The 16,751-nt window shown below is 47.9% G+C and overlaps 1 protein-coding gene across 1 annotated transcript in view; it reads right to left on the reverse strand.

The window, feature by feature from the left end:
- The window catches only part of LOC140389162 (E3 ubiquitin-protein ligase TRIM39-like), a 71,565-nt gene that overhangs the window by 34,282 nt on the left and 20,532 nt on the right, over nt 1-16,751 (reverse strand). The window contains exons 6-8 of the mRNA XM_072473322.1: nt 9,296-9,636; nt 2,306-2,401; nt 849-1,082 (exon numbers count right to left, since the gene is read on the reverse strand). Coding sequence (XP_072329423.1) covers nt 849-1,082; nt 2,306-2,401; nt 9,296-9,636 — 671 coding nt within the window. The remainder of the gene's footprint in view (nt 1-848; nt 1,083-2,305; nt 2,402-9,295; nt 9,637-16,751) is intronic.

Consider the following 16,751-nt stretch of genomic DNA (forward strand, 5'->3'; position numbering starts at 1 on the left):
GGATCTGAACAGAAGACAAGCAGCTGCTCCCAACACAGTTCAGTTAAAGATCTGCCTGTGGACACACGAGCGGTGTCTTTCCTAAACAGTTCAGTTAAAGCTTTGACTGGGGACAGGCCAGAAGCAGCTGACCTCAAGACAGTGAGTTAAAGATCTGCCGGTGAAAAGGGTTGGCAGGTTAAGAAATACGTTGAGACAGGCAAGAAACTGCAGCTGGTTCCTGAGGGATATCACTCTCTCAAAGTGGTTTATCCCTTTACAGCAAATATTTCTGAGTGTTCTAACTGTATTTCAAAGTGGATTTTGGTTTGAGATGGGTTTGTTTGAGTGGGAGTAAAGATAGCGGTTCAGAGTTATTGTGTCACTGTATTCAGAAACATTGTTCAACTGTTAATTGAAAGCTATTTGTATTGAAAAGGTTAAAGGTATTCAGACTGTTAGTAATAAAGTTTGTTTTAATATGCCATATCCCTGTTTGTGGGTGAAATCACTCCTGCAGCGAGGTACCCTTTCCTCACAGTCATACAGATTAAATAGAATATTGGGGTTTCTATCCGGTATCCTAGCAACTGTTGGGATCTGGTCCGGGATCGTAATAGGCCCGAATGAGACGGGGAACCTCCTTCTGTCAATCAACGCTCGTTGGAGCTTGAAATGGCAGTTGACGTGTCGGAGTCAGCGGGGACGTATTCCGAACAATTCAGGAAATTCCGGGAATTCTCAGCAGATCTGTCAGCCTTCAGTTCTCGTAACTGGCAAGGTTTCAGGTTTTTTTTTAGCCAACCTGCATGATCTCGGACACGGTGTCAAGGAAGCGACAAAGAAAAAAGAAACAGATGAAGAGCTACCATTAAAAACTTGATGTTGTCTTGTTCCCTCAGCTCTTGTTCAATATCCTGAACAGCAGCGGAAAGCGATGAGATTTCCTCCGTTATCTTCTCAATCCTCTCCTTCATCTCCTGACTCTTTTCCTCTTTCTCCAGTTTCAGACCTTCCAATACAATCCTCTCTTCCTCACGGAGAAACTGGTGAAGTTTCTCAAATTGGGCGTTGATCTGTTTCTCTGCATTTGTACCTTGGTCCTGGAGAAAGAGGACGGAGGTTGATAAATAGAAATGAACATTCGAAAAACGTTGTGCAGTTTTCTTCATAAGAATATTCATAGAATCCCTGCAGTGCAGAAGGAGCCCATTCGGCCCATCAAATCGACACCGACCCTCTGAAAGAGCACCTTCCCTGGGCCCAATCCTCTGCCCTATCCCTGTAACCTTACCTAACCGTTTGGACACTGAGGGGCAATTTTGCATGGCCAATCCACCTAACCTGCACACCTTTGGGCTGTGGGAGGAAACCAGAGCACCCGGAGGAAACCCACGCAGACACGGGGAGAACGTGCAAACTCCGCACAGGAAGTTACCCAAGGCCGGAATTAAACCCGGGTCCCTGGCACTGTGAGGCTGCAATGCTGACCACTGAGCCACCGTGTCGCCCCGAGAGTAAAACCCTCTCTTCGGGGAGGCAGTGGTATTGTCGCTGAACTAGTAATTAAAAGAGCCAGGGAAATGCTCCAGTGACCCAGGTTCAAATCCCACCAGGACAGGTGGTGAAATTTGTATTCAATAAAATCTGGAATTAAAAGTTTGATGACGACCATGAAACCATTGTCGATTGTCCTAAAAATCTATCTGGTTCACTAAGCCCTTTAGGGAAGGAAATCTGCCGTCCTTACCTGGTCTGGCCTACATGTGACTCCAGACCTACACCAATGTAGTTGGCTCTGTGCCCTCAGCGATACCCACATCCCTTAAATTAATTTCAAAACACTGAGGATTGTTTTACTGTATTGTATTGAACTCGGGTTTTACCAGAACATGGGAGATTTGCTGAAGTGACATTTTATTTTGGTGACGAATAGAACATAGAACACAGTGCAGAAGGAGGCCATTCGGCCCATCGAGTCTGCACCGATCCACTTAAGCCCTCACTTCCACCCTATCCCCCTAACCCAATAACCCCTCTTAACCCTTTTGGAGACGAAGGACAATTTAGCATGGCCAATCCACCTAACCTGCACATCTTTGGACTTGTGGGAGGAAACCGGAGCACCCGGAGGAAACCCACGCAGACACGGGGAGAACGTGCTGACTCCGCACAGACAGTGACCCAAGCCGGGAATCGAACCTGGGACCCTGAAGCTGTGAAGCAACAGTGCTAACCAGTGTTACCCTGCTGCTCATAAATCCACGTAACCTTGAACTGAATATTGAACTGGTCAAAGAAAAAGAAAGAGTGACATTAAAAGTACCTGAATGTGGTTTAATATTTTCTCATAATCACTTCTCACAGCGTTACAGTCCTTCTTCTTGTCCTGGACTGGCTTCAGGAAGGTTCGCAGCTTCGCCTGAATAAAGAACATCAATTAACGTGAGCATACCATAAATATCTGAAAATTAAATTCCATTTGGTTTATACAATGGAAATTCTTACTGTCTTGAATATAGAAAATGAATAGGTTACTGTTTTCTATTCACTGGGATGTGAGCACTGCTGTCCCGGCCAGAACAAATTCAAAATTCAATTGTCCTGGATGGCGTTGAGCCGATATATTTCCCAGTCAGGATGGGGAGTGACTTGGAGGGGAACCTCCAGGTGGGGGTGATCCCAGGTATCTGCTGCTTTTGTCCTTCTAGATGGTGGTGGCCGTGGGTTTGGAAGGTGCTGCCTGAGGAACCTCGGTGAGTTCCTGCAGTGAATCTTGTCGATGGTGCACACGGCTGACACTGTCCATCGGAGGTGGAGGGAGTGAGTGTTTGTGGAAGGGACGCCAATCAAGCGGGGCTGCTTTGTCCTGGATGGTGTCGAGCTTCTTCAGTGTCGGAGCTGAGCTGATCCAGACAAATGGAGAGTTTAACATCTCACTCCTGACTTGTGCCTTGTAGATGGGGGACAAGCTTTGAGGAGTCAGAAGCTGAGTTACTTGCCGTAGGATTCCTAATCTCCAACCTGTTCTGATAGCCAGAGTATTTCTATGGCTAGTCCAGTTCAGTTTGTGGTTAACGGTAACCCCAGATGTTGATTGAGGGGGTTCAGTGATGTAATGCCATTGAATGTCAAGGGCCGTTGGTTAGATCCTCTCTTGTAGGAGATGGTCATTACCTGGCACTTGTGTGACGTGAATGTAACTTGCCACTTGTCAGCCCAAGCCTGGATATTGTCCAGGTCTTGCTACATTTGGACATGGACTGCTTCATTATCTGGGGAGTCATGAATGGTGCTGAATATTGTCCAGTCGTCACCAAACATCACCACTTCTGACCTTATGATGGATGGAAGGTGAAGGAGCTGGAGATGGTTGGGCCAAGGACACTACCCTGAGGAACTGCTGTACCTTAAGGAACTCCTGCAGTGATGTCCTGATGCTGCAACAATTGACCTCCAACCACCACAACATCTTCCTTTGTGCCGGGTATGACTCCAACCAGCAGAGAGTATTCCCCCTGATTCCCATTCCCTCCAGTTTAGCTAGGGTTCCTCAATGCCATACTCGGTCGAATGCTACCTTGATGTCAAGGGCAGTCACTCTCTCCACACTTCTGATATTCAGCTCTGTTGACCACTTTTGAACCAAGGCTGTAATGAGGTCAGGAGCTGAATGACTCTGGCAGAACCCAAACTGAGTGTTTGACCACCCCTAATTGCCCTTGACTGAGTGGCTTGCTAGGCCATTGCAGTGCCATCATGTCGCTGTGGATCTTGACTTACATGCAGACCTGTGAGACAGATTTTTTCTTTTAAACAACAATCGTTTCACGTCATCATTAGATTTTTAAATCCAGATTTTAATTTCATCTGTCATAATGGAGTTTGATAGATTTTTGACATTAAGGATCATAAAATCAAATAATTGACTAGAGTTAAGACCCAGACCAGCCAGGATTTGATTGAATGGTAGGACAAACATTTAGAGGCCGAATTGACTCTTCCTGCCCTATGTGGAACTCTCCAGAATTTTATGAGGCCTCTTCTTCTTCACATTCAGCAGTTTGGGGTCGATTTGCAGATTGCTGTCTGGTGGTAAAGTTGGAACGAGGGATCAGCTGCTGTCCATAGGAACCATCTGATCTCCATTTGCTTTGCAAGCCAATCTGTGGTCTGAGGCATGGAGTTAACATTGAGGATATGTTGACTGGAATAGCTTGTGAGAAATGAAGTATCGTTCCACTTATTCTCCTGTTGACCCTGTTGTCCTGCTTCTCTTTGGTAAGCAATCATGCAGTGGACGTCATTAGAACTTAGGGATACAGTTTAAAAATAAGGCCTCTCACATTGAAGATGGAGATAGGAAATGTTTGTCCTCTCAGAGAGCAAGTTTTTATGTTTGTCCGGGGAGCAGTGGAGGCAGGCTCAATGAATATTTTTCACAGATGTAGACAGGGTGTACATTAACAAGGGGAGTCAAAAGTTTCATTCGACCTGGGAGATTACAGGGATCAATAGCCCGTATGAGAGCTGAGGGGGGTGCATATCGACATGACTTGCCCTGACCTTCAATAATGCTGTCACAATCCCATCGACCAGCAAAAGTTGCAAATGCTATTGTTTTCCCCAGTTTTAGATTTCTTTTGATAATAATGAAAACACTTTTACCGCTGGTCTGATTTGTTTAATCATAGTTACAGAATTTTACACCACAGAACGAGACCCTTCAGCCCACCGTGACTGTGCCGGCCATTGGGACCTAATCTATTCTAATCCCATTTCCCAGCACTTGGCGGCCTTCTTGAAAGTGAACCCTTGGAAAGCAACGGGTCCTGACGGAGTCCCTGGTCGTGCAGTCATATCCTGCGCGGACCAACTGGCGGGTGTGTTCGCGGACATCTGCAACCTCTCCCTACTCCGTTCCGAGGTTAAAGAAACTATCACAGCGGTGCCAAAGACGTACCAGGCAATGTGCCTCAACAGCAACTGTCCAGTTGCCTTGACATCGATCATTATGAAGGGCTTCGAGAGGTCGGTCATGAGACACATCAACTCCACACTCCCAGAACCCCTTGATCCACTGCAATTCGCATAACGCCACAACCGGTCCACAGCAGACGCCTTCTCCCTTGCCCGACACTCACCCTGGAGCATCTCGACAACAAGGACTCCTACATCAGATTCCTATTCATTGACTACAGCCCTGCCATCAACACCATAATCCCGGCCAAGCTCATAAAACCCCAAAACCTATGACTTGGCTCCTCCTTCTGCAATTGGATCATCGACTTCCTGACCCATAGACAACAACCAGCAAGGATAAACAACAACACCTCCTCCACAATAGTCCTCAATACCGGGGCCCCATAAGGCTGCGTACTTAGCCCCCTACTCTACTCCCTATACAAACACGGCTGTGTGGCAAAATGTGGCTCCAACTCCATCTACAAGTTTGCTGATGACGTGACCGTAGTGGGTCAGATTCATACAATGAGTCAGAATACAGGAGGGAGATCGAGAACCTAGTGGTGTTGTGTTATGACAACAATCTCTCTCTCAACATCAGCAAAACTAAGGAGCTGGTTATTAACTTCAGGAAGTGAAGTATCGTACACACCCCTGTCAGCATCAACGGGGCCGAGGTGGAGATAGTTAACAGTTTCAAATTCCTGGGTGTGCACATCTCCAAAAATCTGTCCTGGTCCACCCACGTTGACGCTACCACCAAGAAAGCACAACAGCGCCTATACTTCCTCAGGAAACTAAGGAAATTCAGCATGTCCACACTGACTCTTACTAATTTTTATAGATGCACCATAGAAAGCATCCTATCGGGCTGCATCACAGCCTGGTATGGAAACTGCTCGGCCCAAGATGAAAAGAAATTACACAGAGTCTTGAACACAGCCGAGTCCATCACATGAAGCCGCCTCCCATCCATTGACTCCATTTACACCTCCCGCTGCCTGGGGAAAGCGGGCAGCATAATCAAAGACCCCTCCCACCCGGGTTATTCTCACTTCCAACCTCTTCCACCGGGCAGGAGATACAAAAGTCTGAGAACAGGCACTGACAGGTTCAAAAACAGCTTCTTCCCCGCTGTTACCAGACTCCTGAATGACCCTCATGGACCGAACTGACCTCTCCACACATCTTCTCCACTGAGTTGCACTACACTCTGTGTGCTTCACCCAATGCCTGTGTGTCTGTATTTACATTGGGTATTTATGATAGTCAACATCTTTTCCCAAAGGTAGGGGAGTCTAAAACTAGAGGGCATAGGTTTAAGGTGAGAGGGGAGAGATTCAGAAGGGCCCAGAGGGGCAATTTCTTCACTCAGAGGGTAGTGAGTGTCTGGAATGGGCTGCCAGAGGTAGTAGTAGAAGCGGGTACAATTGTGTCTTTCAAAAAGCATTTAGATGGTTACATGGGTAAGATGGGTATAGAGGGTTATGGGCCAAGTGCGGGCAACTGGGACTAGCTTAATGGTAAAAAACTGGGCGGCATGGACTGGTTGGGCCGAAGGGCCTGTTTCCATGCTGTAAACTTCTATGATTCTATGATTCTATGATTCTATGTCCTGTATTTTTTCATGTATGAAACGATCTGTCTGGACTGTATGCAAAACAATACTTTTCACTGTACACGTGACAATAAATCTAACTCAGATCAAATGTAGCCTTGTATGCTCTGGCATTTTCAGTGCTGATCTAAATGCTTCTTAAATGTTCCCGCCTCCCCCACCCTTTCAGGCAGTGAGCTCCAGATTCCAACCACCCTCTGGATGTAAAAACATTTCCTCAAAATCCCCTCTCAATCACCTGCCCCGAATTTAAATCTATGCCCCGGTTATTGACTCCTCTACTAAGGGGAGAAGTTTCTTCCTATCTACCCGATGCCACTCATTGTTGTGTACATCTCTATCAGGTCTCCCCCTCTTCCCCCACAGCTGCCTCTGCTCTAAGGAGAACCGCCCCGGCCTAACCAGCCTCCCTCCATTGCTGACATGCTCCAGTCCAGGTGACATCCTGGTGAATCTCCTCTGCACCCCCTCCAGTACAATCACATCCTTCCTGTAGTGTGGCGACCACAACTGCACACAGTACTCCAACTGTGGCCTAATAAGCGCCATGCAAACCTCCCCGCTCTTATAGTCTCTGCTCAGGGAATAAAGTCTTCCTTCTTAACCACCTTACCGACCTGTCCTTCTGCCTTCAGAGATCTATGGACATGCACACCATGATCCCTCTGATCCTCTGTACTTCGGAGCATCCGACCCTTCCCTGTATATTCGCTTGTCTTGTCAGTCCTCCCAAAATGCATTACCTCGCACTTTTCATGGTTAAATTCCATTTGCCACCATTCTGCCCATCTCACCAGCCCGTCTATGTCACCCTATAAACTCGGGCTGTCCTCTCTATTCACCACACCACCAATTTTTTTGTGACATGGGAGATCTCATTAGATCTCGGTGACGCAACAAGATCGGTAAATTTCTTGAGAGGCGTTCTCGCGAGATTTATGTTTCCCGGAAGGTGTCGCCGGATCGAATGAGATCTTATGAGACGTCTCATTTTGAATCTCGCCCTCGCGGGGCAAGATCCAGATTAACATATTTAAGCGAGCCAATAGGCTCATTTACAAATGTTGCCTCACGATTCTCCCGAGGCCCAAGAACAAACACCTGGGAGAGCTCGCCATGCCGCCATTTAGCACTGGTACACACAAACGTGGACCAGGCATAATGGCACCTGGGGATGACTCCCAGGGCATCGGAGACTCCCGGGTAGTCGGGCTCTGGGCAGGGTCGTACCTTAGCATTCCCGCTTGGTACTGCCAACATGGCACCGATCACTGTCACCCTGGCACACTGGCGGGTGCACTGCCGGGAATGCCAGGCTGGAAGTGCCAAAGTGCCCTGATGCTAGATTGTCTGTGCTGGGATCGGACCTGGTGGTGGCTTGCTCTCAGGAGGGGGTGGGAGGCTTGAGGACCTCCTAAGAGGTAAGTTGGGGAAGTGGGAGGAGTCCGGAGGCCATGATTTGGCATCTGAGGAGAGTCAAGAGATCGTAGAATCATTGAATCATAGAATTTACAGTGCAGAAGGAGGCCATTCGGCCTACCGAGTCTGCACCGGCCCTTGGAAAGCCCACGCCGCCATCCTATCCCGTAACCCAGTAACCCCACCTCACCTTTCGTTTGAACACTCAGGGCAATTGATCATGCCCTATCCCTGCAACCCCATCTAACCCGCACATCCCTGGACACTAAGTGGCAATTTAGTATGGCCAATCCACCTAACCTACACATCTTTGGACCGTGGGAGGAAACCGGAGCACCCGGAGGAAACCCACGCAGACACAGGGGGAGCGTGCAGACTCCGCACAGACTGTCACCCAAGCCGGGAATCGAACCTGGGACCCTGGAGCTGTGAAGCAACAGTGCTAACCACTATGCTACCATTTTTAAACTCCACCCCGATCTCTTCCTGCACTGACGAGCTGAGCTGGTTAGTTCAGGAAATGAGGTAAGTACGGCCTTGTCGGGGCGTTCCTCACCGGAGTCCTGCTTGATAGAGGAGTTGTTCTTGGCGCTACTGGCACTGAGGCAGACCATGCTACACGTGCCTGAAATGAAACTCTGATTTTGCACGTTAAATCATGCCCACTACCTCCTTACGGGTTCAAAATAAATTTATTTTCCCACACTTCCAAATTGCTTATTCCTGTTAAAGCTGCCTCTGTCTGGGCTGTTCTTTCGGAAAAGGCCCGGAAAAATGGATCTGCCTCTGTTTCATGATCCCGGTTATTTTACCATATTGCCAAAGGCTGTTGGAGAGGTGTCGGTGATAGAACGATTCATGCTGGCACTAACTGCTTCAGATCTGGATCAGGCAGTTGAAGGGCTCGTCTACATTAATCAATCTAACACTTGCACGTTTTATCCCTGGCCTCCGAAAACAACAATACAACTCGCAGCCCAAGTAATGGGCTGGTTTAGCACAGTGGGCAAAGACAGCTGGCTTGTAATGCTGAGCAAGGCCAGCAGCACGGGTTCAGTTCCCGGACCAGCCTCCCCGAACAGGCGCCGGAATGTGGTGACTAGGGGCTTTTCACAGTAACTTCATTGAAACCTACTTGTGACAATAAGCGATTATTATTATTATTACTAATGGCTCTGTAATGACATAAATACAAACACAGTATCAAAAATGTCTTAAGTATTGACAGCCAGGCCTCAACCCCAAGTCAATGAACACCACTGTGATCAGGATCGATTCTGTTCGGTCCCTCTGCTTTACACAGTATCTCCTCACCTTAAACTCTTCAGCAGCTTCTTCCAGCGGCAGCAACCCGTGGGTTTGGTGGCTTTTTGAACTCTGGCAAACAACACAGATGAGCTGATTGTCCGTTTTGCAAAACAATTTCACCTTCTCCTTGTGGAGGCTGCACAGCTCCTTCCTCTGATCGTTTCTCAGCATCTCCCAAAAGTTGGACATCTCGGAGGGTTGCTCAGGTCCAACCCAGTTGAAAATTGGCGGTCCCGTATCAATTGGGACACTTGTCAGTCGCTGCCGCTGGCTCCAGTGGCAATAAGTACATCTCAGAACAGGACAGGCAATTGTGATGAGCAGAAATGGATTGTTGAATAACCAGACTTGGTTCATTCATTTCCTTCAGGGAGCCTTCCATCGTGGCCGGGTGTGAGCTGAACATTTTTAAAAGGCGTTAAGCCTTGTGTGCTTTTATGCGCAAAGAGACTTGGGTGTATTCGTAGAAGGAATGCAGCAGGTTGACACGTAAGTTCAGTGAGCCATTAGGGAGGCAAATGGCATGTTGGCCTTTATTTCAAGGGAGTTGGAATACAAAAACTAAACCAGTCTTGCTGTAATTATGCAACATTTCGGTGAGCCTGTAACTGGATGGCTGGGTGGAGTTTAGGTCCCCATGTATCAGAAAGAATGTACTTATATTGCAGGCCGCATAGCCAAGGCTTAATCATAGAATTTACAGTGCAGAAGGAGGCCATTCAGCCCATCGAGTCTGCACCAGCTCTTGGAAAGAGCACCCTACCCAAGGTCCACACCTCCACCCTATCCCCATAACCCAGTAACCCCACCCAACACTAAGGGCAATTTTGGACACTAAGGGCAATTTATCATGCCCAATCCACCTAACCTGCACATCTTTGGACTGTGGGAGGAAACCGGAGCATCCGAAGGAAACCCACGCACACACGGGGAGGATGTGCAGACTCCGCACAGACAGTGACCCAAGCCGGAATAGAACCTGGGACCCTGGAGCTGTGAAGCAATTGTGCTATCCACAATGCTACCGTGCTGCCCCAATTAATAGATTGGTTCCTGGGATAAGGAGAGTGTCCTACGATGAGAGGCTGAGCAAACGAGGCCTAAATTCTCTGGAGTTTAGAAGGAGAGGTGATCTCATTGAAACCAACAAAATTCTGAAGGGGTTTCAAAGAATCATAGAATTCATAGTGCAGAGGAAGGCCATTCAGCCCATCGGGGCTGCACCGATTCTTTGAAAGAGCTCCCTGCCTAGGCCCAATCCCCCTTAACCTCAACTCGGGGCAATTCATCATGGCCAGTCCACCGAACCTCCACATCTTTGAAATGTGGGAGGAAACCGGAGCAAACCCACGGCGACACAGGGAGGATGTACAAACTCCACACTGACTGTCACCCAGGGTTGGGATCGAACCCAGTGTCCCTGGTGCTGTGAGGCAGCAGTGCCAACCACTGTGCCACCGTGCTGCCCGTTTAATAGGGTGGACACTGAGAGATTGTTTCTGCGGGTCGAGGAGTCTAAAACAAGGGGAGCGCAGTCTCGATAAGAAGCTGACCATTTCAGACCAGGATGAGAAGAAATTACTTCACTCCAAGAGTTGTGAATCTAGAGAATTCCCTATCCCAGTGGGGCGTGCATGCTTCATCAATGAATATCGTTAAGGCTGGGATAGACAGATTTTTGGTCCCATAGCGCGTTTAACCGCTCGCAGCGCCGGGAAACACATAGTTATACAACCCAACCGCGTTGTATAAGGTTCCTCAGCGGGGAACGCAGCCAAGAGCACATCACACCATTTTGTGCATTAAGGACCACTTGCTGGAATTCCCCAGTGTAGCAAGAGATCGGGCATCCTGATCTCCGAGGACCCCGAAGCGACCACCATCCCCAACCCACTTTAGGAGGGCACCCCAGGCCAATTCAGAAAAATGCCAGCTTGGCAACTTAGCAGTGCCAACCTGGCAATGCTCCTGCCAGCTGGTAGTGCCATCTGGGCACCTTGGCAGTGCAGGGTGCCCAGGTGTCACCAGCAGCACCAGGGTGCCACCTGTCCAAAGGGCATGCAGCTGGAGGCCTCCAATCCCCAGGGAGGCCCCCACAAGCACCATCATGCCTGGTCCCTGTTTGTGGGGACCAGTTCAGTACAGCACTCACCCAAGCCTCTGAGGCAAAAGGAATAGAACATAGAACATAGAAAATACAGCACAGAACAGGCCCTTCGGCCCACGATGTTGTGCCGAACCTTTGTCCTAGATTAATCATAGATTATCATTGAATTTACAGTGCAGAAGGAGGCCATTCGGCCCCCCGAGTCTGCACCAGCTCTTGGAAAGAGCACCCTACCCAAACTCAACACCTCCACCCAACACCAAGGGCAATTTGGACATTAAGGGCAATTTATCATTGGCCAATTCACCTAACCCGCACATCTTTGGACTGTGGGAGGAAACCGGAGCACCCGGAGGAAACCCACGCAGACACGGGGAGGACGTGCAGACTCCGCACAGACAATGACCCAAGCCGGAATCGAACCTGGGACCATGGATCTGTGAAGCAATTGTGCTATCCACAATGCTACCGTGCTGCCCTTAAGAACAAATAAATCTACACTATATCATTTTCCCGTAATCCATGTACCTATCCAACAGCTGCTTGAAGGTCCCTAATGTTTCCGACTCAACTACTTCCACAGGCAGTGCATTCCATGCCCCCACTACTCTCTGGGTAAAGAACCTACCTCTGATATCCCTCCTATATCTTCCACCTTTCACCTTAAATTTATGTCCCCTTGTAATGGTGTGTTCCACCTGGGGAAAAAGTCTCTGACTGTCTACTCTATCTATTCCCCTGATCATCTTATAAACCTCTATCAAGTCGCCCCTCATCCTTCTCCGCTCTAATGAGAAAAGGCCTAGCACCCTCAACCTTTCCTCGTAAGACCTACTCTCCATTCCAGGCAACATCCTGGTAAATCTTCTTTGCACCTTTTCCAGAGCTTCCACATCCTTCCTAAAATGAGGCGACCAGAACTGTACACAGTACTCCAAATGTGGCCTTACCAAAGTTTTGTACAGCTGCATCATCACCTCACGGCTCTTAAATTCAATCCCTCTGTTAATGAACGCGAGCACACCATAGGCCTTCTTCACAGCTCTATCCACTTGAGTGGCAACTTTCAAAGATGTATGAACATAGACCCCAAGGTCTCTCTGCTCCTCCACAATGCCAAGAACTCTACCGTTAACCCTGTATTCCGCATTCATATTTCTCCTTCCAAAATGGACAACCTCACACTTTTCAGGGTTAAACTCCATCTGCCACTTCTCAGCCCAGCTCTGCATCCTATCTATGTCTCTTTGCAGCCGACAACAGCCCTCCTTACTATCCACAACTCCACCAATCTTCGTATCGTCTGCAAATTTACTGACCCACCCTTCAACTCCCTCATCCAAGTCATTAATGAAAATCACAAACAGCAGAGGACCCAGAACTGATCCCTGCGGTACACCACTGGTGACTGGGATCCAGGCTGAATATTTGCCATCCACCACCACTCTCTGACTTCTATCGGTTAGCCAGTTCGTTATCCAACTGGCCAAATTTCCCACTATCCCATGCCTCCTTACTTTGTGCAGAAGCCTACCATGGGGAACTTTATCAAATGCCTTACTAAAATCCATGTACACTACATCCACTGCTTTACCTTCATCCACATGCTTGGTCACCTCCTCAAAGAATTCAATAAGATTTGTAAGGCAAGACCTACCCCTCACAAATCCGTGCTGACTATCCCTAATCAAGCAGTGTCTTTCCAGATGCTCAGAAATCCTATCCTTCAGTATCCTTTCCATTACTTTGCCTACCACCGAAGTAAGACTAACTGGCCTGTAATTCCCAGGGTTATCCCTAGTTCCTTTTTTGAACAGGGGCACGACATTCGCCACTCTCCAATCCCCTGGTACCACCCCTGTTGACAGTGAGGACGAAAAGATAATTGCCAACGGCTCTGCAATTTCATCTCTTGCTTCCCATAGAATCCTTGGATATATCCCGTCAGGCCCGGGGCTCTTGTCTATCCTCAAGTTTTTCAAAATGCCCAACACATCTTCCTTCCTAACAAGTATTTCCTCGAGCTTACCAATCTGTTTCACACTGTCCTCTCCAACTATATCACCCCTCTCATTTGTAAATACAGAAGAAAAGTACTCATTCAAGACCTCTCCTATCTCTTCAGACTCAATACACAATCTCCCGCTACTGTCCTTGATCGGACCTACCCTCGCTCTAGTCATTCTCATATTTCTCACATATGTGTAAAAGGCCTTGGGGTTTTCCTTGATCCTACCCGCCAAAGATTGTTCATGCCCTCTCTTAGCTCTCCTAATCCCTTTCTTCAGTTCCCTCCTGGCTATCTTGTATCCCTCCAATGCCCTGTCTGAACCTTGTTTCCTCAGCCTTACATAAGTCACCTTTTTCCTCTTAACAAGACATTCAACCTCTCTTGTCAACCATGGTTCCCTCACTCGACCATCTCTTCCCTGCCTGACAGGGACATACATATCAAGGACACGTAGCACCTGTTCCTTGAACAAGTTCCACATTTCACTTGTGTCCTTCCCTGCCAGCCTATGTTCCCAACTTATGCACTTCAATTCTTGTCTGACAACATCGTATTTACCCTTCCCCCAATTGTAAACCTTGCCCTGTTGCACGTACCTATCCCTCTCCATTACTAAAGTGAAAGTCACAGAATTGTGGTCACTATCTCCAAAATGCTCCCCCACTAACAAATCTATCACTTGCCCTGGTTCATTACCCAGTACTAAATCTAATATTGCCCCTCCTCTGGTTGGACAATCTACATACTGTGTTAGAAAAGCTTCCTGGACACACTGCACAAACACCACCCCATCCAAACGATTTGATCTAAAGAGTTTCCACTCAATATTTGGGAAGTTAAAGTCGCCCATGACTACTACCCTATGACTTCTGCACCTTTCCAAAATCTGTTTCCCAATCTGTTCCTCCACATCTCTGCTACTATTGGGGGGCCTATAGAAAACTCCTAACAAGGTGACTGCTCCTTTCCTATTTCTGACTTCAACCCATACTACCTCAATAGGGTGATACTCCTCGAACTGCCTTTCTGCAGCTGTTATACTATCTCTAATTAATAATGCCTCCCCCCCACCTCTTTTACCACCCTCTTTGTGAATGAATCACAAAGCCTCAGGTACCTGGGGAATCTGCACATTAACGCGAGACTAGCTGTCTCTCTCTGATATGCAGATTTGCTCTAAAGTGATTCCGCCCATTTACATCGTAACGCCTTGCGAGATCGCGTTAGATCTCACCAGGCGTTGCGAGCTGGGTAGATCCTGGGAGTAGAGTCTCCCGGCTTTTATTTTCCACACGGTGAGCTGGATTTTGGGCGCAGCGTGACCATTGGATCGTGGCAATGGCTTCAGTCACCCGCTATTTAATTGGAGAAAAGTTCCGGTATTGATGTCGGACAAGCAGTGGGATAATTTTGAGACTGCCGGAGTCAAGAGAGACGGTGGTGAATTAGAGCTTCAAGTTATTAGCATGCATGCAGGAGCAAGGAATGAGCAGAGAATCCATATTGTAAAGATGGATGAGGTGAAATAAATGAAATATTATGAATGATTATGAAGCAGGAATATTTGTGCATCTGAAATGAAAAACAAAAAATGCTGGAAATACTCAGAAAACTCTGTGTGGAGAGAGACACAGACACTGTTATCGTTTCTGTACCTTCCATCGGAACAGGGCACCGTTAGAGATGTAACAGGTGTCATAATATACACCAGTATATCATGGTGCAGACACACACTGATGGACACACAGTGGGACCAATCAACACACACAACACCGCAGCCAATCACCAGTGAGAGCACACGCACTATAAAGACAGGGGGCATCAGAGTTCCCGCTCATTCGAGTTGCAGCTAGCTAGGAGCACAGAGCTCACAGCCTGTAACACAGACATTCACCCTGTGCTGAGTGCATCGACTGGTTAGGACAAGGCAAAGGTCTTTAGTTAAAGCTGGTATTGTATTAACCCACAGTTCAAGTATGTTTAAATAGTTAATCTTTCAATAAAATAGTGTTGCACTATTTCAAGTGTTGGTGACCTGTATGTGATCCAGAACATCCAACACATCATGATACCAGGAGTTGAGGGATATTAGCACTTCTTAGACCTACCTGCAAGTGATCTGCCTTCCGCCAGCATTCCGTCATCCTGCAACATGGACAACATCAGCCCGCTGCCGCCGCTCCGCATCGCCGGCAACCTCGGGGCCAACTGAAACAGCGCTTCCAGCTCTTCCTCGAAGCCACGGACAGGGAGGGTGCCTCGGACACCAGAAAGATTGTTCTTCTCCTCTCCACGGCCGGGGACCATGCCATCCACATCTTCCACATCCTCGTCCCCTCAGGGAGTTTCTCTGTTTCTGCCTTGAAATGAGGCCCAACTAATCCCCATCCACCAGCACCCTCCTCCGACCTGGCCCGACCTGTTCTCACGTCGAACAGCTTCTCCACTCATTGCGCTCACCTCCTCCAAATGCAATTTGTTGCTATGGGAACAGGTCTGCGTCCAAGTTATGTTTGCACTTTGCAGGAGATGTGCAACATCTCTTCTTGCAGTCCTGCCCAGACCCCTCCCTTGTTTTTCCAGCAAGTTGATTCTTTACTTTATTACCACGCCCGTTTGTTTTGCACCATCAGCCTTTATTTGTGATTTAACATCTTCAATTCTCTGCCCTATTACAGTCCTTACCTTTAGTTCCCCCCCGACCCACTTTTCCTGCCTCAGGACGTTAAAACAAATCTGTTTCGTGGTTAGCTTTGTCCAGTTCTGACAAAGAACATAGAACATTACAGCGCAGTACAGGCCCTTCGGCCCTCGATGTTGCACCGACCTGTGAAACCACTCTAAAGCCCATCTACACTATTCCCTTATCGTCCATATGTCTATCCAATGACAATTTTAATGCCCTTAGTGTTGGCGAGTCCACCACTGTTGCAGGCAGGGCATTCCACGCCCTTACTACTCTCTGAGTAAAGAACCTACCTCTGACATCTGTCCTATATCTATCTCCCCTCAATTTAAAGCTATGTCCCCTCGTGCGAGACATCACCATCCGAGGAAAAAGGCTCTCACTGTCCACCGTATCCAATCCTCTGATCACCTTGTATGCCTCAATTAAGTCACCTCTTAACCTTCTTCTCTCTAACGAAAACAGCCTCAAGTCCCTCAGCCTTCCCTCATAAGATCTTCCCTCCATCCCAGGATCAGTAGCCTGAGATAATGACCCCAATCTTTCCAATTTGTGTCTATAATTTGCAGATTTCCGCCACACTATAAGTTTCCCCCTCCACCTCAACTGGCTGCCGCTGTGCATTTCTTCCAGAATCTTCTGGTCAGGGGCTGTCAAA

The sequence above is a fragment of the Scyliorhinus torazame genome, chromosome 14 (assembly GCF_047496885.1).
Source record: "Scyliorhinus torazame isolate Kashiwa2021f chromosome 14, sScyTor2.1, whole genome shotgun sequence".
NCBI lineage: Eukaryota > Metazoa > Chordata > Chondrichthyes > Carcharhiniformes > Scyliorhinidae > Scyliorhinus > Scyliorhinus torazame.